Below are 17,807 nucleotides of genomic sequence, written 5' to 3'. Positions count from 1 at the left end.
CATGTTTAGTGAGTCCAGGCAGGTTGAGTTAAATAATTTTTATTGACAAATAAAAACGGTAATTAAACTCGGTAACACGCGTGCCTGACTAGCTAACACGAGAATAGCTCCTGTTGCTGGGAGGAGCACTGCCGACTAACTGGGAAACCCGTGAATTAACCGCTGCGGTCACATGATCGAGACAACCAATGACGAGGGCTCAAACTTCCCCAAACCACCACTGGGTGCCGCTACACATGGAAAATATGCCTTAAGAAAATAGCATTGTAAATCAATACGAAGGCAGAAGGAATACAGACGCACCAAAAATAAAGCGTTTCAACACTTGTCTTTGCGAAAAACAAAACGATTGTCAAAATGCAATTCATGATCCTTAAATTGATACAGTCGGTGAAATGCTAGTTTGCTTTCTCCACTGAGACATTTGCAACTGCACATCAGGAGAAAACTGTTTGATTTTACACGTGTTAACCTTGATTAACTTTACAGCAAGTCAGACTTAAAGATGAATTTCACTCACTGAATTAAGAGAAAGCAACAAGTTAGTTTAGTTTACAGATACAGTGCAGAAACATGCCTTTCGGCCCATCGACTCCTTGCTGACCAGTGATTCCCGCACACAAAGACTATCCCACACACACTAGGGACAATTGACTATTTTACCAAGCTAATTAGCCTACAAAGCTGTACATCTTTGGAGTGTGAGCGGAAACCGGAGTTCCAGGAGAAAACCCACGCAGGTGACGGGGAGAATGTACAAACTCCGTACAGACAGCAGCCGTAGTCAGGATTGAAGCCGGGTCTCAGGCATTGTAAGGCAGCACTGCACCACCATGTCGCCCAATTTTTATGGTTGGGATCAAAGAGTCAAACTGCACCGAAACAGGTGTTTTGCCTTCCATGCCAACCAAAATGCCCTATTTAAGCTAGTCCCATTTGTCTGCATTCGGCTTGTATCCCTCTGAACCTTTCCTTTCCATGTATCTGTTCAAATGTCTTTTAAATGATCTTATTGTGCCTGCCTCCTCTTCCTCTGGCAGCACATTCCATATACTCCTCAGGTACCTGCTAAATCTCTCCCCCTCCACCTTAAATTTATGCTCCATAGTTCTTGATTCTATGACTCTGGAAAAATGACTGTTCATTCATTCCATAGATTCCCCTCGTGTTTTTACACACCTCTATACAATCACCCTCTATACAACATCAATCAATTCATTCTGAATTAATGTAGATTCAGAATTAATACTCTTGAATGTAACAGAGTTCAAAAGTCCAGATTATAATTTGAGGATCTGTTGTATCCCTGTTAATGGAAGAAGACTTGCCTGTATACTGCTAGTTATTACATTTCAGGCATAGAAAAATGAGATAAGAAATTGCTGTAATTATATATCTCATTATTATCTATATATTACTAAAAGTCTGATCTTGACCACTTCCTGTTGTTCTGTATATTGATTTTTTTTTAAAACGCTGCCACTTACGGCTGTGATTTTTGGCCATCTTACTCAGTCCCCCTCCGCAGCGCAGGACAAGAGGATTTTTCCCATCGATAAAAATTAAAAGAGTTATTAGTGTTTAAAAAATGTTGAGATTCTCTCTCCTGAATGCCACGCCCCTTCCAGAGGGACTATAAAACCCGGAAGTGGGGAGGTGCCTCAGTTCTCTGCAAAATGGGGGAGCGAGAGGTCGCAATTCTCAGTCTGAGCTGTGAATAACACTGAACACATGTCTACTAAACTGTGAGTGGTTTGACTGACCTGTCAGTGCCCTTAATGTGGTTTGAAAATGCAGTTTGAAAATGCAAAAGTGTGTTTTGGTTTGAAAGTGCTAAAGCTGTGTTGCCTTTGGTTTTGAAAGTGCTAAGGCAAGCTGTGTTGCCTTTGGTTTTGAAAGTGCTAAAGTGAGCTGTGTTGCCTTTGGTTTTGAAAGTGCTAAAGCGAGCTGCCTTGCCTTTGGTTTTGAAAGTGCTAAAGCGAGCTGCCTTGCCTTTGGTTTTGAAAGTGCTAAAGCGAGCTGCCCTGCATTTGGTGTTGAAAGAGCTAAAGCGAGCTGCCTTGCCTTTGGTTTTGAAAGTGCTAAAGCGAGCTGCCTTGCCTAATTAGAGCCGCCTTGCGTAGTTGGGGGAGCGAGAGGGTCACGTCTCTCAGTCTGAACTGTGAATAACACTGAACACGCGTCTACTAAACTGTGAGTGTGGTTTTACTGACCTTGAGTGCCCTTAATGTGGTTTGAAAATGAAAATGTGGTTGGTTTGAAATAAAGCACAGCAAGTGGTTGGTGGTGGTTAGTTAGAAACATAGAAACATAGAAAATAGGTGCAGGAGTAGGCCATTCGGCCCTTCGAGCCTGCACCGCCATTCAATATGATCATGGCTGATCATCCAACTCAGTATCCTGTACCTGCCTTCTCTCCATACCCCTGATACCTTTAGCCACAAGGGCCACATCTAACTCCCTCTTAAATATAGCCAATGAACTGGCCTCAACTACCTTATGTGGCAGAGAATTCCAGAGATTCACCACTCTCTGTGTGAAAAATGTTTTTCTCATCTCTGTCCTAAAAGATTTCCCCCTTATCCTTAAACTGTGACCCCTTGTTCTGGACTTCCCCAACATCGGGAACAATCTTACTGCATCTAGCCTGTCCAACCCCTTAAGAATTTTGTAAGTTTCTATAAGATCCCCCTCAATCTTCTAAATTCTAGCGAGTACAAGCCAAGTCTATCCAGTCTTTCTTCATATGAAAGTCCTGACATCCCAGGAATCAGTCTGGTGAACCTTTTCTGTATTCCCTCTATGGCAAGAATGTCTTTCCTCTGATTAGGAGACCAAAACTGTACGCAATACTCCAGGCGTGGTCTCACCAAGACCCTGTACAACTGCAGTAGAACCTCCCTGCTCCTATACTCAAATCCTTTTGCTATGAATGGTAACATACCATTCGCTTTCTTCACTGCCTGCTGCACCTGCATGCATACTTTTAATGACTGGTGTACCATGACACCCAGGTCTCGTTGCATCTCCCCTTTTCCTAATCGGCCACCATTCAGATAAAAGTCTACTTTCCTGTTTTTGCCACCAAAGTGGATAACCTCACATTTATCCACATTATACTGCATCTGCCATGCATTTGCCCACTCACCCAGCCTATCCAAGTCATCTTGCAGCCTCCTAGCATCCTCCACACAGCTAACACTGCCCCCCAGCTTTGTGTCATCCGCAAACTTGGAGATGTTGCATTCAATTCCCTCGTCCAAATCATTAATATATATTGTAAATAGCTGGGGTCCCAGCACTGAGCCTTGCGGTACCCCACTGGTCACTGCCTGCCATTCTGAAAAGGAGCCATTTACGCCTACGCTTTGCTTCCTGTCTGCCAGCCAGTTCTCTATCCACATCAATACTGAACCCCCAATACCGTGTGCTTTAAGTTTGTATACTAATCTCTTATGTGGGACCTTGTCGAAAGCCTTCTGAAAGTCCAGATATAACACATCCACTGGTTCTTCCTTATCCACTCTACTAGTTACATCCTTGAAAAATTCTACAAGATTCGTCAGACATGATTTACCTTTCATAAATCCATGCTGACTTTATCCAATGATTTCACCACTTTCCAAATGTGCTGCTATCCCATCTTTAATAACTGACTTTAGCAGTTTCCCCACTACCGATGTTAGACTAACTGGTCTGTAATTCCCCATTTTCTCTCTCCCTCCCTTTTTAAAAAGTGGGGTTACATTAGCTACCCTCCAATCCTTAGGAACTACTCCAGAATCTAACGAGTTTTGAAAAATTATCACTAATGCATCCACTATTTCTGAAATAGAATTTCAAGGAATAGCCGTGAGTCAACTGCCAGCCCACCAACCGTGAGTGAGCTGCCAGCACATCAGGCTTGAGTGACTGAGCTGCCACCCCAAGAATCAATTTGGCCCACAAATGTCCATACTAGCCCTCTGGAAACCAGTCCCTTCAGCCCACAACACCCATACTAGCGCTCCAGAAAGTCCCCCCCCCCACTGGCCACCAATATTGTAATTGGTGGAGAGGTGCAATATTGCGTTGAGGGACCAGCCCTCCCGGGTGAGCAAGAACTTAGTAATTATTATAACTGTTTCCCATTGATTCCAGGGTGGTAGCAACTCCCAAAATTGTTGTATTCCTTCTATTTTCTTCTATTCTATTCCATCAATGTAACTATTTTCCACTTGAACTGAATGCTAAAATACTGAACTCAGCTTGATTCTTGCTGACGTGCGATTTTCTAAGTCTTAAGTTTCCCTATGCAATGGTGCTGATACATGAACCTTCTGGCACGGTATGAAAGCAGATTGGGTCAAACCTTGTTGTAAAGTAATGAAGAGTATAAACTACACAGCTTTATTAAAGTATAAATCAGGCAGAAAATTCAAACTAAAGAATCAGTATTACTTGTTGGTTAATTTTCATATCTCAGCCTCCCCACTGAATTGTTAAAGTTCTTTGATTTGCACATTAAACTCAACAGACAGTTGGAGCTGATATTTATAGAAATTGCTGATTGGATTGGATGTGTTTCACAGTGGGCAGCATGTGTGCTGCTCAAAAGCAAACTGCAGGAGGAGTCAGTGCACTTTCCAAACAGCTCACGAGATTTAGGTTCGACCCTGACCTTGTGTGTTGTCTGTGTGGTGTTTGCACCATTTCCCTGGGACAGCGAGTGTTTCTCCAGCTGGGCAAGTGTTAAGAAGCGAATAGGTTGCAGGAGTTAATGGAAAGGAGAGTGAAGGAGGCTGATCAGGTTCACTCGGAGCTGCCATGGACCTGATGGATCAAATTACCTCCTCCTATTGCTGTAAGTATCCTATGCAAGTAATTTGTTAACATTATTATGTTGTTAATGCAACATCAATCAGGCTCAGAAGAGGAACAATTTGAACTCCAAAAGCAAAGTAAAAACTACAAGTGCTGGAAAATCCATATTATTACTTTTATTCTTCTCATTTTCTACCTCTGTTCAGTCATCCTTTTCCTCTTTTTTTTATATTCGAAATCTACCTGATTTGCCCCTCATTTACCCTTCTCTTCTATAGTTCCTCTATTGTTTTTCTCTCAATCTTTAAATCTCTTCATTTACTGAGATATCTCTTGTGCCTTTTCATCAATGAGGTCCCAAATGCGTCGCTGCCTTGGGATTGCCACGATCTGCTCACAGCCCCAGTAAATTACAGGTCAAATCATTTTAGTTTGGAAATGCAGCAAAATGTGCAATGCTTAACACAAATCAAAAATGAAATACCCAACCACAACAGGATTTGGCTCAATATGGATTCATTTTGGATTGGATTGGATTGGATTTGAATTTTATTGTCATTGCACTTTTCAGTGCAACGAAATAAATAACAAAACAAACACTCAACACAGTTTAAAGTCCCAAAGTTATTGTTTCTTCCCTCTTTGCTCTCCCTCTGTGCTGAGGCAATCCAGGCCTCCGATGTTGTGACCCAGCCCGGTGATGGTAAGCAAGTCCCGCGGCTGAATCCGAGCTCCGCAAACGGGCCGGTTCAAACTCCGCGGCCCGGGGCGGTCGTAGCTGCCGCCCTCCAGTCCAGCGGACGCAGCTGTAGTAGTTGCGGGAGCTCTGGAAAAACAGGTCACCAACCTGTGAACTGCGAGCTCCCGACGATGTCGTCCACTGGCCCGCGACCGAGCCTCCGAGGCTCCAAAGTCGGGTCGGAAGTTGGGTCGCCCCGCAACCACAGCCCCGAAGTTGGCCAACCTCGTGTTGGTAAGTCCTGGCTGGCTCTGCCTCTGGAGCCACGAGGTCGGTCGCTGTTGGAGGCCGCCAGCTCCGCGATAGGCCTCAGCGGAGACGGAGAGGGGGATACGGCAAGAAAGGTCGCATTCCCCGCTCCCCCCCGAAGGAAGTCAAAAAACATGTTACACCCACCCCCCCCACCCTACACAACTAAATAAACCGAAATAAACTGTAACAACGGGACAAAAGAAAACAAAAAAAGAAAGACAAACGGACTGCAGGTGAGCCGCAGCTGCAAGGCAGCGCCGCCACTTCCAGTACTTCCGGTATTTTACTGCCAGTTATAGGAAAAAGAAGTAAAAATGCTGTAGTGAAGGATGAAATACTGTATATTAGAGAAGTCTCTCCAGGTTCAAAACATTGTGCATGCATTGGTGGGATGTAGCCCAACCCAGTGATTGTCAGCATCTTGGCTGTCTGTCAGTAGCAGATGTAAGCTGACACCATAGACGTGTTTGTGCATCTGCCAGGGTACCATTGCACAGTATGTCTGGGACACATCTGGAGAAAAATGCTTAAATATTGTTGTTCGTCAAAAACGAAAATAAGCAATAATTTTGTATTCAAAAATGAAAAATGTCAAGTATTGAAATTTGGGCAGATATTTCTTAAATGGTTATCATGAATACATCATTACAGACATGGCAATTCCATTGTGACGAAGGTGCACAAGAGGCGGTGGTTCATTCTAACCTTCTGCTTTCTCCCTTTAGGCTCCCGTACAATGGATATTTTGGTGGCGTCTCAGGATTGAGCAAGGAACAGTTTCTAAAAATAAATGGCTTCCCAAATGAATACTGGGGCTGGGGCGGTGAGGATGATGATATTTATAACAGGTATGGTGGTATTTCAATCATTAATATCTCTGATTTATGCCAGAAATATTTAAACCGTTTGTTTGGATAATATAACACGAATGCCATAAATATAGGATTTTTTGTTGTACTTTCTCCTGTATAATCAGTGCAAAACAGCAAACTGATGAGGACTACAACTATTGGCAAGCCAATCTTGCTAAGGAAAGACAGGGACAGCACCTGATCATAACTTCAGGATTCAGCAACAACTTCAATCATTTCAGCTAATCACCTATTCCAGTCTTGTATCTCGCATTTCCAACCTTTTTATTCTTCTTCTCCTCCAGTATTTCAGATTTTATTCATATCTTCCAACGTAAATCATACAGTCAAACAGCACAGAAACAGGCCCTTCAAGTCAACAACCATGTCGACTAAGATGCCCTAACTAGTCCTATTAGTCCCATATCCCTCTAAATCTTTCTGTGCGTTACCGGTATCTTTTAAATGTTGTTATCATACCTGCCTCAACTAGCTCCTCAGGCAACTCATTCCTTAAACCCACCACCCTCGAGTGAAAACACTGCCCCTTTGGTTCTTATTAAATCTTCTCCTTCTCGCCATAAAACTATGCCCTCTGGTTCATGATTCCGCCACCCTGGGTAAAAGACTCTGTGCATTCTTATCAACTCCCCTCATGATCTTGTACATAGAGTATATAAAAGATCACCGCTCGGCCTCCTGCGTTCCAAGGAATAAAGTCTTAGCTTGCCCAATCTCTCCCTATAGCTCAGCCCCTCGAGTCCTCACAACATCCTCGTAAATCTTCTTAGTACTTCCAGCTCACTGCCAGGCAGACCTCCACCGACCTCTCTCAGATGGCCACCACATCACCATCATTCACTCTCTCCTCGACTCCACCCCATTGTACACTTTCCCTTTTCTCCATCCCTCTCCCCATTCCCTTCAACTTTAAACTGTTTTCTTCCCTCCACAGATGTTTACCTAACCCACTGATCAAATTTATCATTTTCTATTTTTATCCTACATCCAGCTGAATGATTTCTAGCAGTTTTTAACAATGTAGTAAGCCATAACTACTGCTTAAGAACCTTCTCATTCATTTAAAAAAAAAAGACATTTAATGCGTGGGCAATTGTTTCTTGAAATATTAAAATTCTACGCCTTGCTAAACCAAATTTATTGTTCATTTTGCTGGAACAATTGCATTCGATATTTTAGATCCCATCCTAATTTCATACGAACATTGCAATCTTTATTTTATTCTCTATTAAATGTTAGGAATGTTGCTTTTTACTTTGCGGTTTGTTGCTTGCAAGAATTCTTCAATGTTCTTGGCTGCTCAGCCAGGCTGGTGACATCACTGTGATGTCAATGAGGCCCAAGAGCTGGTGCCTGATGACAACTGGTCGGTACGGTGGCGCAGCGGTAGGGTTGCTACCTTACAGCGCCAGAGACCCGGATTCAATCCCGAGTACGGGTGCTGCCTGTACGGAGTTTGTATGTTCTCCCGATGGCATTTTCTCCGAGATCTTTGGTTTCCTTTCACACTCCAAAGAAGTACAAGGTTGTAGGATAATTGGCTCGGTATAAATGTAAATTGTCCCGCGTGTGTGTCGGATGTGTTAATGTGTGGGGATCGCTGGTCGGTGCGGACTGGGTGGGGGGAAGGGCCCGGTTCTGTGCTGTGTCTCTAACTAAACTAAACTAGAACTGACTGCATGAAGTGTGTAACATAGGAATTTCTCGGCAGCTTTCATTCAAGGTCAGCAGGGAGCACTGCTGTTTACGTTCAATAAACCATAGGAGGAGGATGGGGAAAAAGGTGTCCATTATTGCCAATTGTCCACTATAACTGAGTACGGTATTATCATTGTATGTAGTTGAAACAGAGAACTGCAGATGATGGTTAATAACACAAAAGGAAACAAAGTGCTGAACTCAGCAGGTCAGGCAGTGTCTCTGGAGAACATGGATAGGTGACGTTGTGACCCTTCTTCAGACTGATTCAGCCTGCTGAGTTACTCCAGCACTAGCTGTCATTTCACCTTGAAACTAGGCAAGAAGAAGTGGCAGCTGGTGAGAGGGGAGGTGGTCCCGTGGTGACTGGGCATGTCCTGTCAGTACCCAGGGGCTACCATGTGAGCCGCAACAACAAGGGATGGAGTTAGAAGCCAGGGCTGTAAGTGGGCAGGGAGGCGGTGTGAGCAGGAGGTGGCAGGCTCTGTCTGCTATAACTGAAATCCGTTATACAGGGTTCTGGTAAAATTAGGGTTTACTGTAGTTGGTACACTGGTACACTTACTCGTCTCAGATTAGAATATGCCAAAGCATACCCCATTATCAACAAAATATGAGTTTCGCAATGAAAAAATGGAGAGTGTGGCATTGACAAACGTGCTCTAAAGGGATGAAAGCTGGCAGAAGTATTTCTGACCATGAGTACAGTGTTATCAACAATAAACAATTAATGATCTGGAAATCGGAGGATGCTGAAGCAAACTGTTGTATTACCATTCTTCCAGCCCTTGCCACAGATACCAATTAGAGGACATGTACTTCTAATCATAAATTGGTGACAGCTTCAGAGAAGTGTATGTAGCCAGTTGGCCTCTTGGGACTAGAATCATCTATAATTACAAATGATTCCAGCTGATGCACAGATTAGTTTCAGTTAAATGAAGTATAATATCGTCCAATTAGCCAATATGTACAAATTTCAGTAATTGTCGTTATTTTTGTCTTGAATTGATTAACTATGCTTTTGAAATGCTTTCACTCATGTGTTATTTGAAACAGATTAAACTAATCAGTAATCACGCCCACACCTCAATTCCATAAAAACGTTTTTTTCGCATCCCAGCCCTGAATGGCCAGCCCCTTTGTGTGTTCCCAAACCTTCATTGTTGCATTGGCCATGAAATCACCCCCACTCAATGATCTAGGAGGTTAACTATGTCAGGGAGAGTACACAAAACATCAGATTGAAGAGGACTATCCTTCTGGTCTATTTAGACCAGATCCATTTGGACTATCTTTCTGGTCCATAGAGTGATTTGGTAGCACAGTGGTAGAGTTTCTGCCTTACAGCATCAGGGATCCAGGTTCGATTCTGACTACGGGTGCTGTCTGTACGGTGTTTGTACGTGACCGCGTGGGTTTCCCTGGGTGCTCCAGTTTCCTTCCACATTCCAAAGACGTACGGAATTGTAGGTTAATTAGCTTCGGTAAAAATTGTAAATTCTCCTTCGTGTGTAGAATAGTGCTAGTGTGTGGGGATCGCTAGTGGAGAGAGGTTTCTAGGAGTATTCAACATCTGAATGGAGAGAGTTTTCTAATGAGTGATAAACAAATATATCCTGGTAATAGTATTGAGTCATAGAATGTTACAGTGTGGAAATGGGCCTTTCAGCACAACTTGCACACACCAGTCAACATGTCCCAGCTACACTAGTCCTGCATTTGGTCCATATCCCTCCAAACCTGTCCTATCCATGTACCTGTCTAACTGTTTCTTAAATATTGCGATAGTCCCAGCCACAACTACCTCCTCTGGCAGCTTGTTCATAAACTCGTCACCCTTTTTGTGAAAAAAGATTCTTATTAAATCGTTATCCCTTCTTCTTAAACCTATGTCCTCTGGTCCTCGATTCACCTACTCTGGGCAAGAGACTCTGTACATCTACCCAATCTATTCCTCTCATGATTTTATACATCTCTATAAGATCACTCCTCATCCTCCTGCACTCCAGGGAATAGAGATCCAGCCTACTCAACCTCTCCCTATAGCTCACGCCCTCTAGTTCTGGCAACATCTTCTCTGTACTCTTTCCAGCTTTACAACATATTCCTAAACATGGTTCCCAGAACTGAACACAATACTCTAAGGCAATCTCACCAATGTCTTATACAACTGCAACATGACCGCCCAACTTCTATACTCAATACTCTGACTGATGAAGGCCAATGTACCAAAATCCTTTTTGACCAATATCTACCTGCGACTCGCATTCAAGGAACCATGTACCTCCACTCCTAGATCCCTATGCTCTACGACACTTCCCAGAGGCCTACCATTCACTGTGTAGGTCCTGCCCATGTTAGACTTCCCAAAATGCAACAACTCACACTCCTCTGTATTAAATTCCATCAACCATTCCTCAGTCCACCTGGCCAATCGATCAAGATCCTGCTGCAATTTTTCACAACCATCTTGGTTATCTGCAAAACTACCCACTTTTGTATCATCTGACAACTTGATAATCTTGCCCTGTATGTCCTCATCCAAATCATTTGTGTAGATGACAAACAGTAACGGGCCCAGCACCGAACCCTGAGGCACCCCACTAGTCACTGGCCTCCAGTCCGGGAAGCAACCTTCCACCATCACCTTCTGCTTCCTTCCATGAAGCCAATTTTCTATCCATTCAGCTATCTCTTCTTGGATCCCTTGTGATCTAACCTTCCAGAGCAGATTACCATGCGGAACCTAATCAAATGCCTTACTGAAATCCGTATATATTGTTTTATTATTGCACAGTGAAAAGCTTAGTTTGCATGCTGTATAGGCAGATCATTATACACATGAGTACAAAGGTAGTGTCAAAGAGAGAATAAACAACGTGCAGAATATAGTGTTGCACCTGCAGAGCAAGAGCAGATAAAAATAATAAGGTTAATCCTTCACATGGCAGTGATCCGTTCAAGAACCTGATGCCAGCGAGAAAGAAGCTGTCCTTGAATTTGGTGGTACATGCTTTCAAGCTTTTGCCCAAATGTAAAGAGTAGAAGAGAGAATGACGGGGTATGAGTGGTCACAAAATGCTGGATTAACTCAGCGGGACAGGCAACATCTCTGGAGAGAAGGAATGGGTGACGTTTCGGGTCGAGACCCTTCTTCAGACTGATCCTTTAGACAGACCATCAGTCTGAATAAGGGTCTCGACCCGAAACATCACCCATTCCTTCGCTTCAGAGATGCTGCCTGTCCCGCTGAGTTACTCCAGCATTTTGTGTCTACCTTAGATTTAAACAAGTAACTGCAGTTCTTTCCTACACATGGGGGTATGAGTAGCCCTTGATTATGTTGGCTAATTATTTGAGGTGGTGTGAAGGGTAGATGGAGTTGATGAGAGTGGGGTGTGGACTGGTTTGCATGATGGGCTGGGCTGTACCGTGACATTCTAGTTTCTTACGTTCTTGGGCAGAGCGTCAACATACCATGCTGTTATGCATCTGGATAAGATGCATCTGAGAAATTGGTAAGAGTCACTGGGAACATGAATTTCCGCCGTTTTCTGAGAAAGTGGAGACATTGGGCTGCATTCTTTAAAACTGAGGTGTGTTGGAATTTCTAACTGCTGCAAAGATTTCTACCCCGAACAATTGTGGAGGTATATAAATAGGGGGTAGATCAATGTTTCAAAGATCAGGGTATTAAGGGATTCGTGCAGCAGAAGAAGGATCAGGTAGATCAGCCATGATTGTATTGAATAGCATTGTCGGCTTGAAGGGCCAGGTGGCCTGCTCCTCTTCCTACTTCTTGCATTCTTTTGAAACATCAACACTATTTCGGAGGAAGTGTCCTAACGTGGTGTCACCTATCCATATTCTCCAGGGATTTGGCCACTTGCTCACATCAATCCGGCAAACTCTTAAAGCTGTGGGCTATGTTTTAGGGAAGCAGGTGGATGTGCCGCACCAATTATGAAACTGCTTCCTCCGAGTAGCAGCTGGATCAGCGTTCTCGTCGCGCCCCCCGTCAGTACCCAGGCTCGCCTGGGGAAGCCAATGATCCTCCCAGCAGACTAAATTCTACAAGACGACGCCTGAGAGCCAAGTCAAAGAATCCTAGTCATTATCCCAAAGCCGAAAGCAGCAACAACGACCAGCCTCAAGAGCACCTAGCAGTTGCACCTGCTCTCCGAATACTACAACTGAATGTTGAAGGCCTCTCTGCAGCCAGCGACGCCTCATCGAAGTCCTCGCCCACCAACACTCCATTGACGTCATCTGTCTCCAAGAGACTCATGTTGGGCACAGAGGAAGTGGGCCTACACCATCATTGGCTTTGATCTTCTTTGCTATTCAGGACTGGACATGGCCCCTGCTTGGCCAGCCTTCACAAATGGGGCAGCAGCCCAACACCACGGTGTGCTTGTGGAGAGCAGCAAACAATGCAACACATCATTGAAGCATGCCCTCAACAAAGACTCAAAGGAGGACTTGTCACCCTTCATACAGCAGATCAAGAGGCAACTGCTTGGCTAAAGGACTTTGCATTCGCTAAATAAAATAAACTAAACATGCACGTTCTCATTTTTAATGCACTTTCTCCATCAAACTGTCACTGTCACCGATAATTGTTGATCAATATCAAAGTGATGAGTACAATTTTTTTTTTTTTGAAGGGCCATTCCAATTTTTAAGATGGTTAACTCCAAAGAGTCGTAGCGTCTTTCTGGTTGCCACTGAATTTTCAACATGTTGAAAATTTCGGCGACCTATGACGGGTGCCGGCAGTCGCCTGTAAAGGTCGCGTAAGTAGGACAAGCCCTTTAGTGTTTCCTGCTTTGCAAACTCAATAGCGAGTTGTGTTTCTAATTAATATATTAATTGGGTGTTGGTTGTGGCGAGATCCAAAATCAAGGTTTTTTAACATCAGATTTATTTTACTGAGGTTTGATAAATTGTGATATTAATTGATGAGGAGGTAGTTTTGCTGATCATGGGTTGCAGAACCAGCAGTATACACTAGCTTTAATCAACCCTTGACAGTCATTGGTATTTGCTTATTGCAAAGGGATCTCTCAAGGTGATATAGAGCATGGGGCTATATGGTTGATTAAACATATCAGTTCCAAGACGTGCAACGCATTATGTCGGCACCATTCCTTCCTTGTGATAGTACTGTATACCAAATTATAGAACCAGTGCCAAAAACATGCCTTGGTTAAGGTTTTGACATTTGGCCCAAGTGCTTTCCTGAATTAATTTAAAAAGAGCATAAAAGATCAGTGCAACCAGTGCTCTGGAGGGAGTTGGGAACTTTGCATTTGCTCATATAGCATAATCCTGGTGTAGTTTGTAATGTCTATGTGATCTGCTCAATAGCAATTCTTCCACTCAGCCTTTTCATTCGAATTGGAACTCTTCTGGTTGCAGTTCAGTGAATGAATTGAAGTTTATCATGAATTATTTCTCTCTTTTTTTCCAACATTAACGTTCATTTACCCTACGTCATGCGTATGTAGTTTCAATTTCAGTGAAAGTATTTGAACCTTTTCAGCATGAAACCTGTGACAGAAATAGGATATCAGGAGATCAATTAGTGCATACAGAAAATATGTGACATTTTAATGTGATTTAAATAATGTGCCCATTAAAATGACCATTTTACATTCTCTGGTTAAACATGAAAACTGGTGTCTAATTACACTGATTAATGATTTTTTCCCCCCATCTCTAACTAAGTACATATTTTAACATAACCTTTCTTGATGGAAGTATTATTTTCAAAGATTGCTTATCATTCACGACGATTCATTGCCCGAACCGAATTGCTTATAGTTTCTGTTCGGATCCGTGTATCATTTGATGAATGCAATGGGTCAATATTTGTGATCAAGTGAGCTACGGTGTGATTTATCTATGATAGAAGCAGTGCTTGTGTGGAATAGCAATGTATACCACACAATGCACAAAGCAGTAATGAACCTTGCAAGCCAATTCTCTTCTCAGTGAATCTTGGAATGAAGCATTTGCATCTCCCAGAGGGTTTTTATTCCTGTCAGCAACTGATTAAGGACATAGAAGGCTCTATATTGCAAGCATGTGATTCTACTAGATCTATAGACTAATTCAGTAAAACTGACACCATAGTAATTTTTAATGTCACTTATGTTTTAAAAATACAGTTTATTGGTAATTCCCTGTTGAGTGTGTCCAGAGGGGAAGACCTGTTGCATATACAATTATTCATTGGTGAAGCAGAGTTCAAATGTTTGTAGTAGAAATTAGTACGAAGGAACTGCAGTTGCTAGTTTAAACCAAAGATAGACATAAAATGCTGGAGTAACTCAGCGGGATAGGCAGCATCTCTGGAGAGAAGGAATGGGTGACGTTTCGGGTCTGAAGAAGGGTCTCGACCCGAAACGTCACCCATTCCTTCTCTCCAGAGATGCTGCCTGTCCCGCTGAGTTACTCTAGCGTTTTGTGTCTATGTTTGTAATGGAAACTGTTTAGGGACAGGAGTGAAGTATTTTCATTCAAACTTGCAGAGCATAAATGAAGCTATGACAAAGGGTTGAAAACAATATTGGGATAGAAACTGATTGACTAAAAGAAAATAGTAATGTTTCAGCATATGAATAATAATGGGAAATAAATATTGGAAAAGTTAAACATTACCAGATTTTTGCTTTGAAATCAATAATCGTGAAAGAGGGAAAGTTATAAAGAAGCTCAGGGAAATTTGAATAATTTACTCAAATATGATGTTACCGTAAGATAACTAAAGCTAGGTCAGGATTGGAATCAAATATTCTGAGGTATAACGTCTTCAGAAAGAGTGACAAGGTGCAGGGATAATGGTATTAATTATTTGTTGTTAGATTCAAATGGAATCTTTAATTTAGTTTGGAGATACAGTGTGGAAACAGACCCTTCAGCCCACCAAGCCCGTGCCAACCAAATGAGCGCCCATAAATTAAATTAAATTAAATTTCTTTATTTATATAGCACATTTTTAGTCAACTTGCATTGACCCCAAAGTGCTTCACATAATTACATTCACACACACAGGCAAAGGTGGGTGAAGTGTCTTGCCCAACGACACAACGACAGTATGCACTCCAAGCGGGATTCGAACCAGCTACCTTCCGGTTGCCAGCCGAACACTTAGCCCATTGTGCCATCTGTCGATCAGTTTGCCATACACTAACTCTATCCTACACACGAGAGACAATTTACAGAAGCCAATTGACCTACAAACCTGTAGTCTTTGGAATGTGGGAGGAAACCGGAGCACCTGGGGAAAACCCACATGGTCACAGGGAGAACGTACAAACTCCTTACATCACCCGTAGTCAGGATCAAACCCATGTCTCTGGCGCTGTAAGGCAGCAATTCTACTGCTGCGCCACAGTACCGCCCTCTAGACTCTCTAGATATACCTTGGGATGTATACGTTAGAGCAATGGCTCAGGTACATTACTCTGTATGCACTGAATGAGGTATCAAAATTGAGGAAGACATGAGGAAAAGATGTAAAGTAAATTGTACTCGTGAAATATTCTATCCACTACAAACTCCAATAAGAAAATGTTACGTGATTCTTTACCCTGAAAATATTTCTTTTGGTCAATATATTTTAACTCTTAAAATAAAAAAGTGATTTGTTTTAGAATAATGTTGCGTAGCAAGTTATTTGATAAGAAGCAGCTAAAATGTAGCAGGATTGAGTAAAAAATATCATCCTCAGTTAATGAGGCGGTGAAAGCACAAATTGAATTTTGTAGCGTGGTTTGGGTATACCATTTCAGGAACCAAAAGATGTTCATGAAACAAAATAATTTTCGATCAGTTTGCCATTGTAAGTAACTAATGTTAGCCATTAAAGACCTATTAGTTCCACCATTTGACATGTTAGCATTCTGCCAGCCTTGTGCAAGAGTTTTTGGCGAGCATTTTGGCAGTCTCTGCTCTCTTGACTTTCCTTGAAGCATTATTCGATTAAACTTTACTCCATGCAATCACACATGTTTGCTTTATTGGAGGAACAAAGTATAATTTGTAGTTTATTGGAATAATGATGTGAACAAAATATTTCTCACCGCAACTTACACTACTGATGTACATTATGTTTAATAGTACTAATTAACTAGGTGTGTCACTAGATGATGCACTTATGCAGTATGCATTTCCAGTTTATTAGGTAATAGCTTGATCTGAACTGAAAAATATTTTGCTCCATATCACAGGAATAATAATGCTGGGGCATTAATTTCTTCATGTAGAGTTCCTTTCTCATATTCACAGCTATTGAAGTAGTTATTTGACCCCATGGTAAGAGCAGTGGGTGTTTTCAATGGTTGATGCAATGAAAATATTGATGGTCTAACAATCATGTTGAGATGATATGAAGTGATCTGGAAATGGTGTTATGGCCTTTCTCTCCAGGAACATTACCAATATTAGACAAACAGCATTCTGCAATCCAAATTCCAGAAAGTATTTCCTGAGATACAGGGATTAAATGTGTACCCAATGATCCAGGTTTAGAGTAACCAAATGTTTCTACTATTTTAGTAAGGCTTCCTTACAGCAAAGGGAATGTAAATGATTGACCTGAATTTGCATTGTGTCACTGTTACCTTTTATAAACATATTTAAATTGCAAATGCATTTCAAGTGTCCTAATGTAATGTCTGATTGAAACTTCCATTTTGCATGATGCTTAGGTTTATTATTGTCATATGTACTGAGGTACAGTGAAAAGCTTTAGTTTGTGTGCTATCAATCCAATCATATAATACTGTGCATGAATACAATCAAGCCAAACATAAATACAACAGGCAGAGTGAAGGGGTAACATACAGAATGCATAGTTCTCAGTATTGCAGTACAATAGTTCCAGAGACAAGTCCAATGATCGTAATGAGGTAGAGAGGAATCGGACTGTACTCCAGTTAAAGATAGACACACAAAGCTGAAGTAACTCAGCAGGACAAGCAGCATCTTGGAGAGAAGGGTCTTGACCTGAAACGTCACCCATTCCGTTTCTCCTCCAGAGATGCTGTCTGTCCCGCTGATTTACTCCACTTTTTGTGTCTATCTTCGGTTTAAACCCTCCCTTCCTACACATTCCTTCTCTCTCAAGCTTATGGAATGACTGGACAGAGGGAAGAATCGGTCCAGAGTATGGTGGCATGCTCTTTCAGGCTTCTGAAACGGTAGCAGGGGAGAAGAGATGAGAGAGGTGGCAAAAGCCCTAGATTATGTAGGTTGCTTTCCTGAGACGGCGGAAACGTAGAATGAAGTCAACGGTGAGGATCTGTCCAATGATGGACTGGGCAACATCCACAACCCTTTCAACCTGTCTTGCGATCTTGGCCAGAGTTTTCCTCCAACAAGGCAGTGATGCAAGCCGAACAGTAAGATTATTCAACGGTGAATTACTTAGC

At 42.3% G+C, this 17,807-nt stretch overlaps 1 protein-coding gene across 1 annotated transcript in view; it reads left to right on the top strand.

Annotated features, from left to right (window-relative positions):
* Positions 1–17,807, top strand: part of b4galt2 (beta-1,4-galactosyltransferase 2) — a 320,832-nt gene that overhangs the window by 246,325 nt on the left and 56,700 nt on the right. Inside the window, exon 5 of the mRNA XM_033028726.1 lies at positions 6,520–6,642. Within this exon, the coding sequence (XP_032884617.1) occupies positions 6,520–6,642 (123 nt within the window). The remainder of the gene's footprint in view (positions 1–6,519; positions 6,643–17,807) is intronic.

The sequence above is a fragment of the Amblyraja radiata genome, chromosome 10 (genome assembly GCF_010909765.2).
Source record: "Amblyraja radiata isolate CabotCenter1 chromosome 10, sAmbRad1.1.pri, whole genome shotgun sequence".
Lineage (NCBI taxonomy): Eukaryota > Metazoa > Chordata > Chondrichthyes > Rajiformes > Rajidae > Amblyraja > Amblyraja radiata.
The sequence above is the reverse complement of the archived record's forward strand: the minus strand, read 5'-3'. Positions and strand labels throughout refer to the sequence as shown.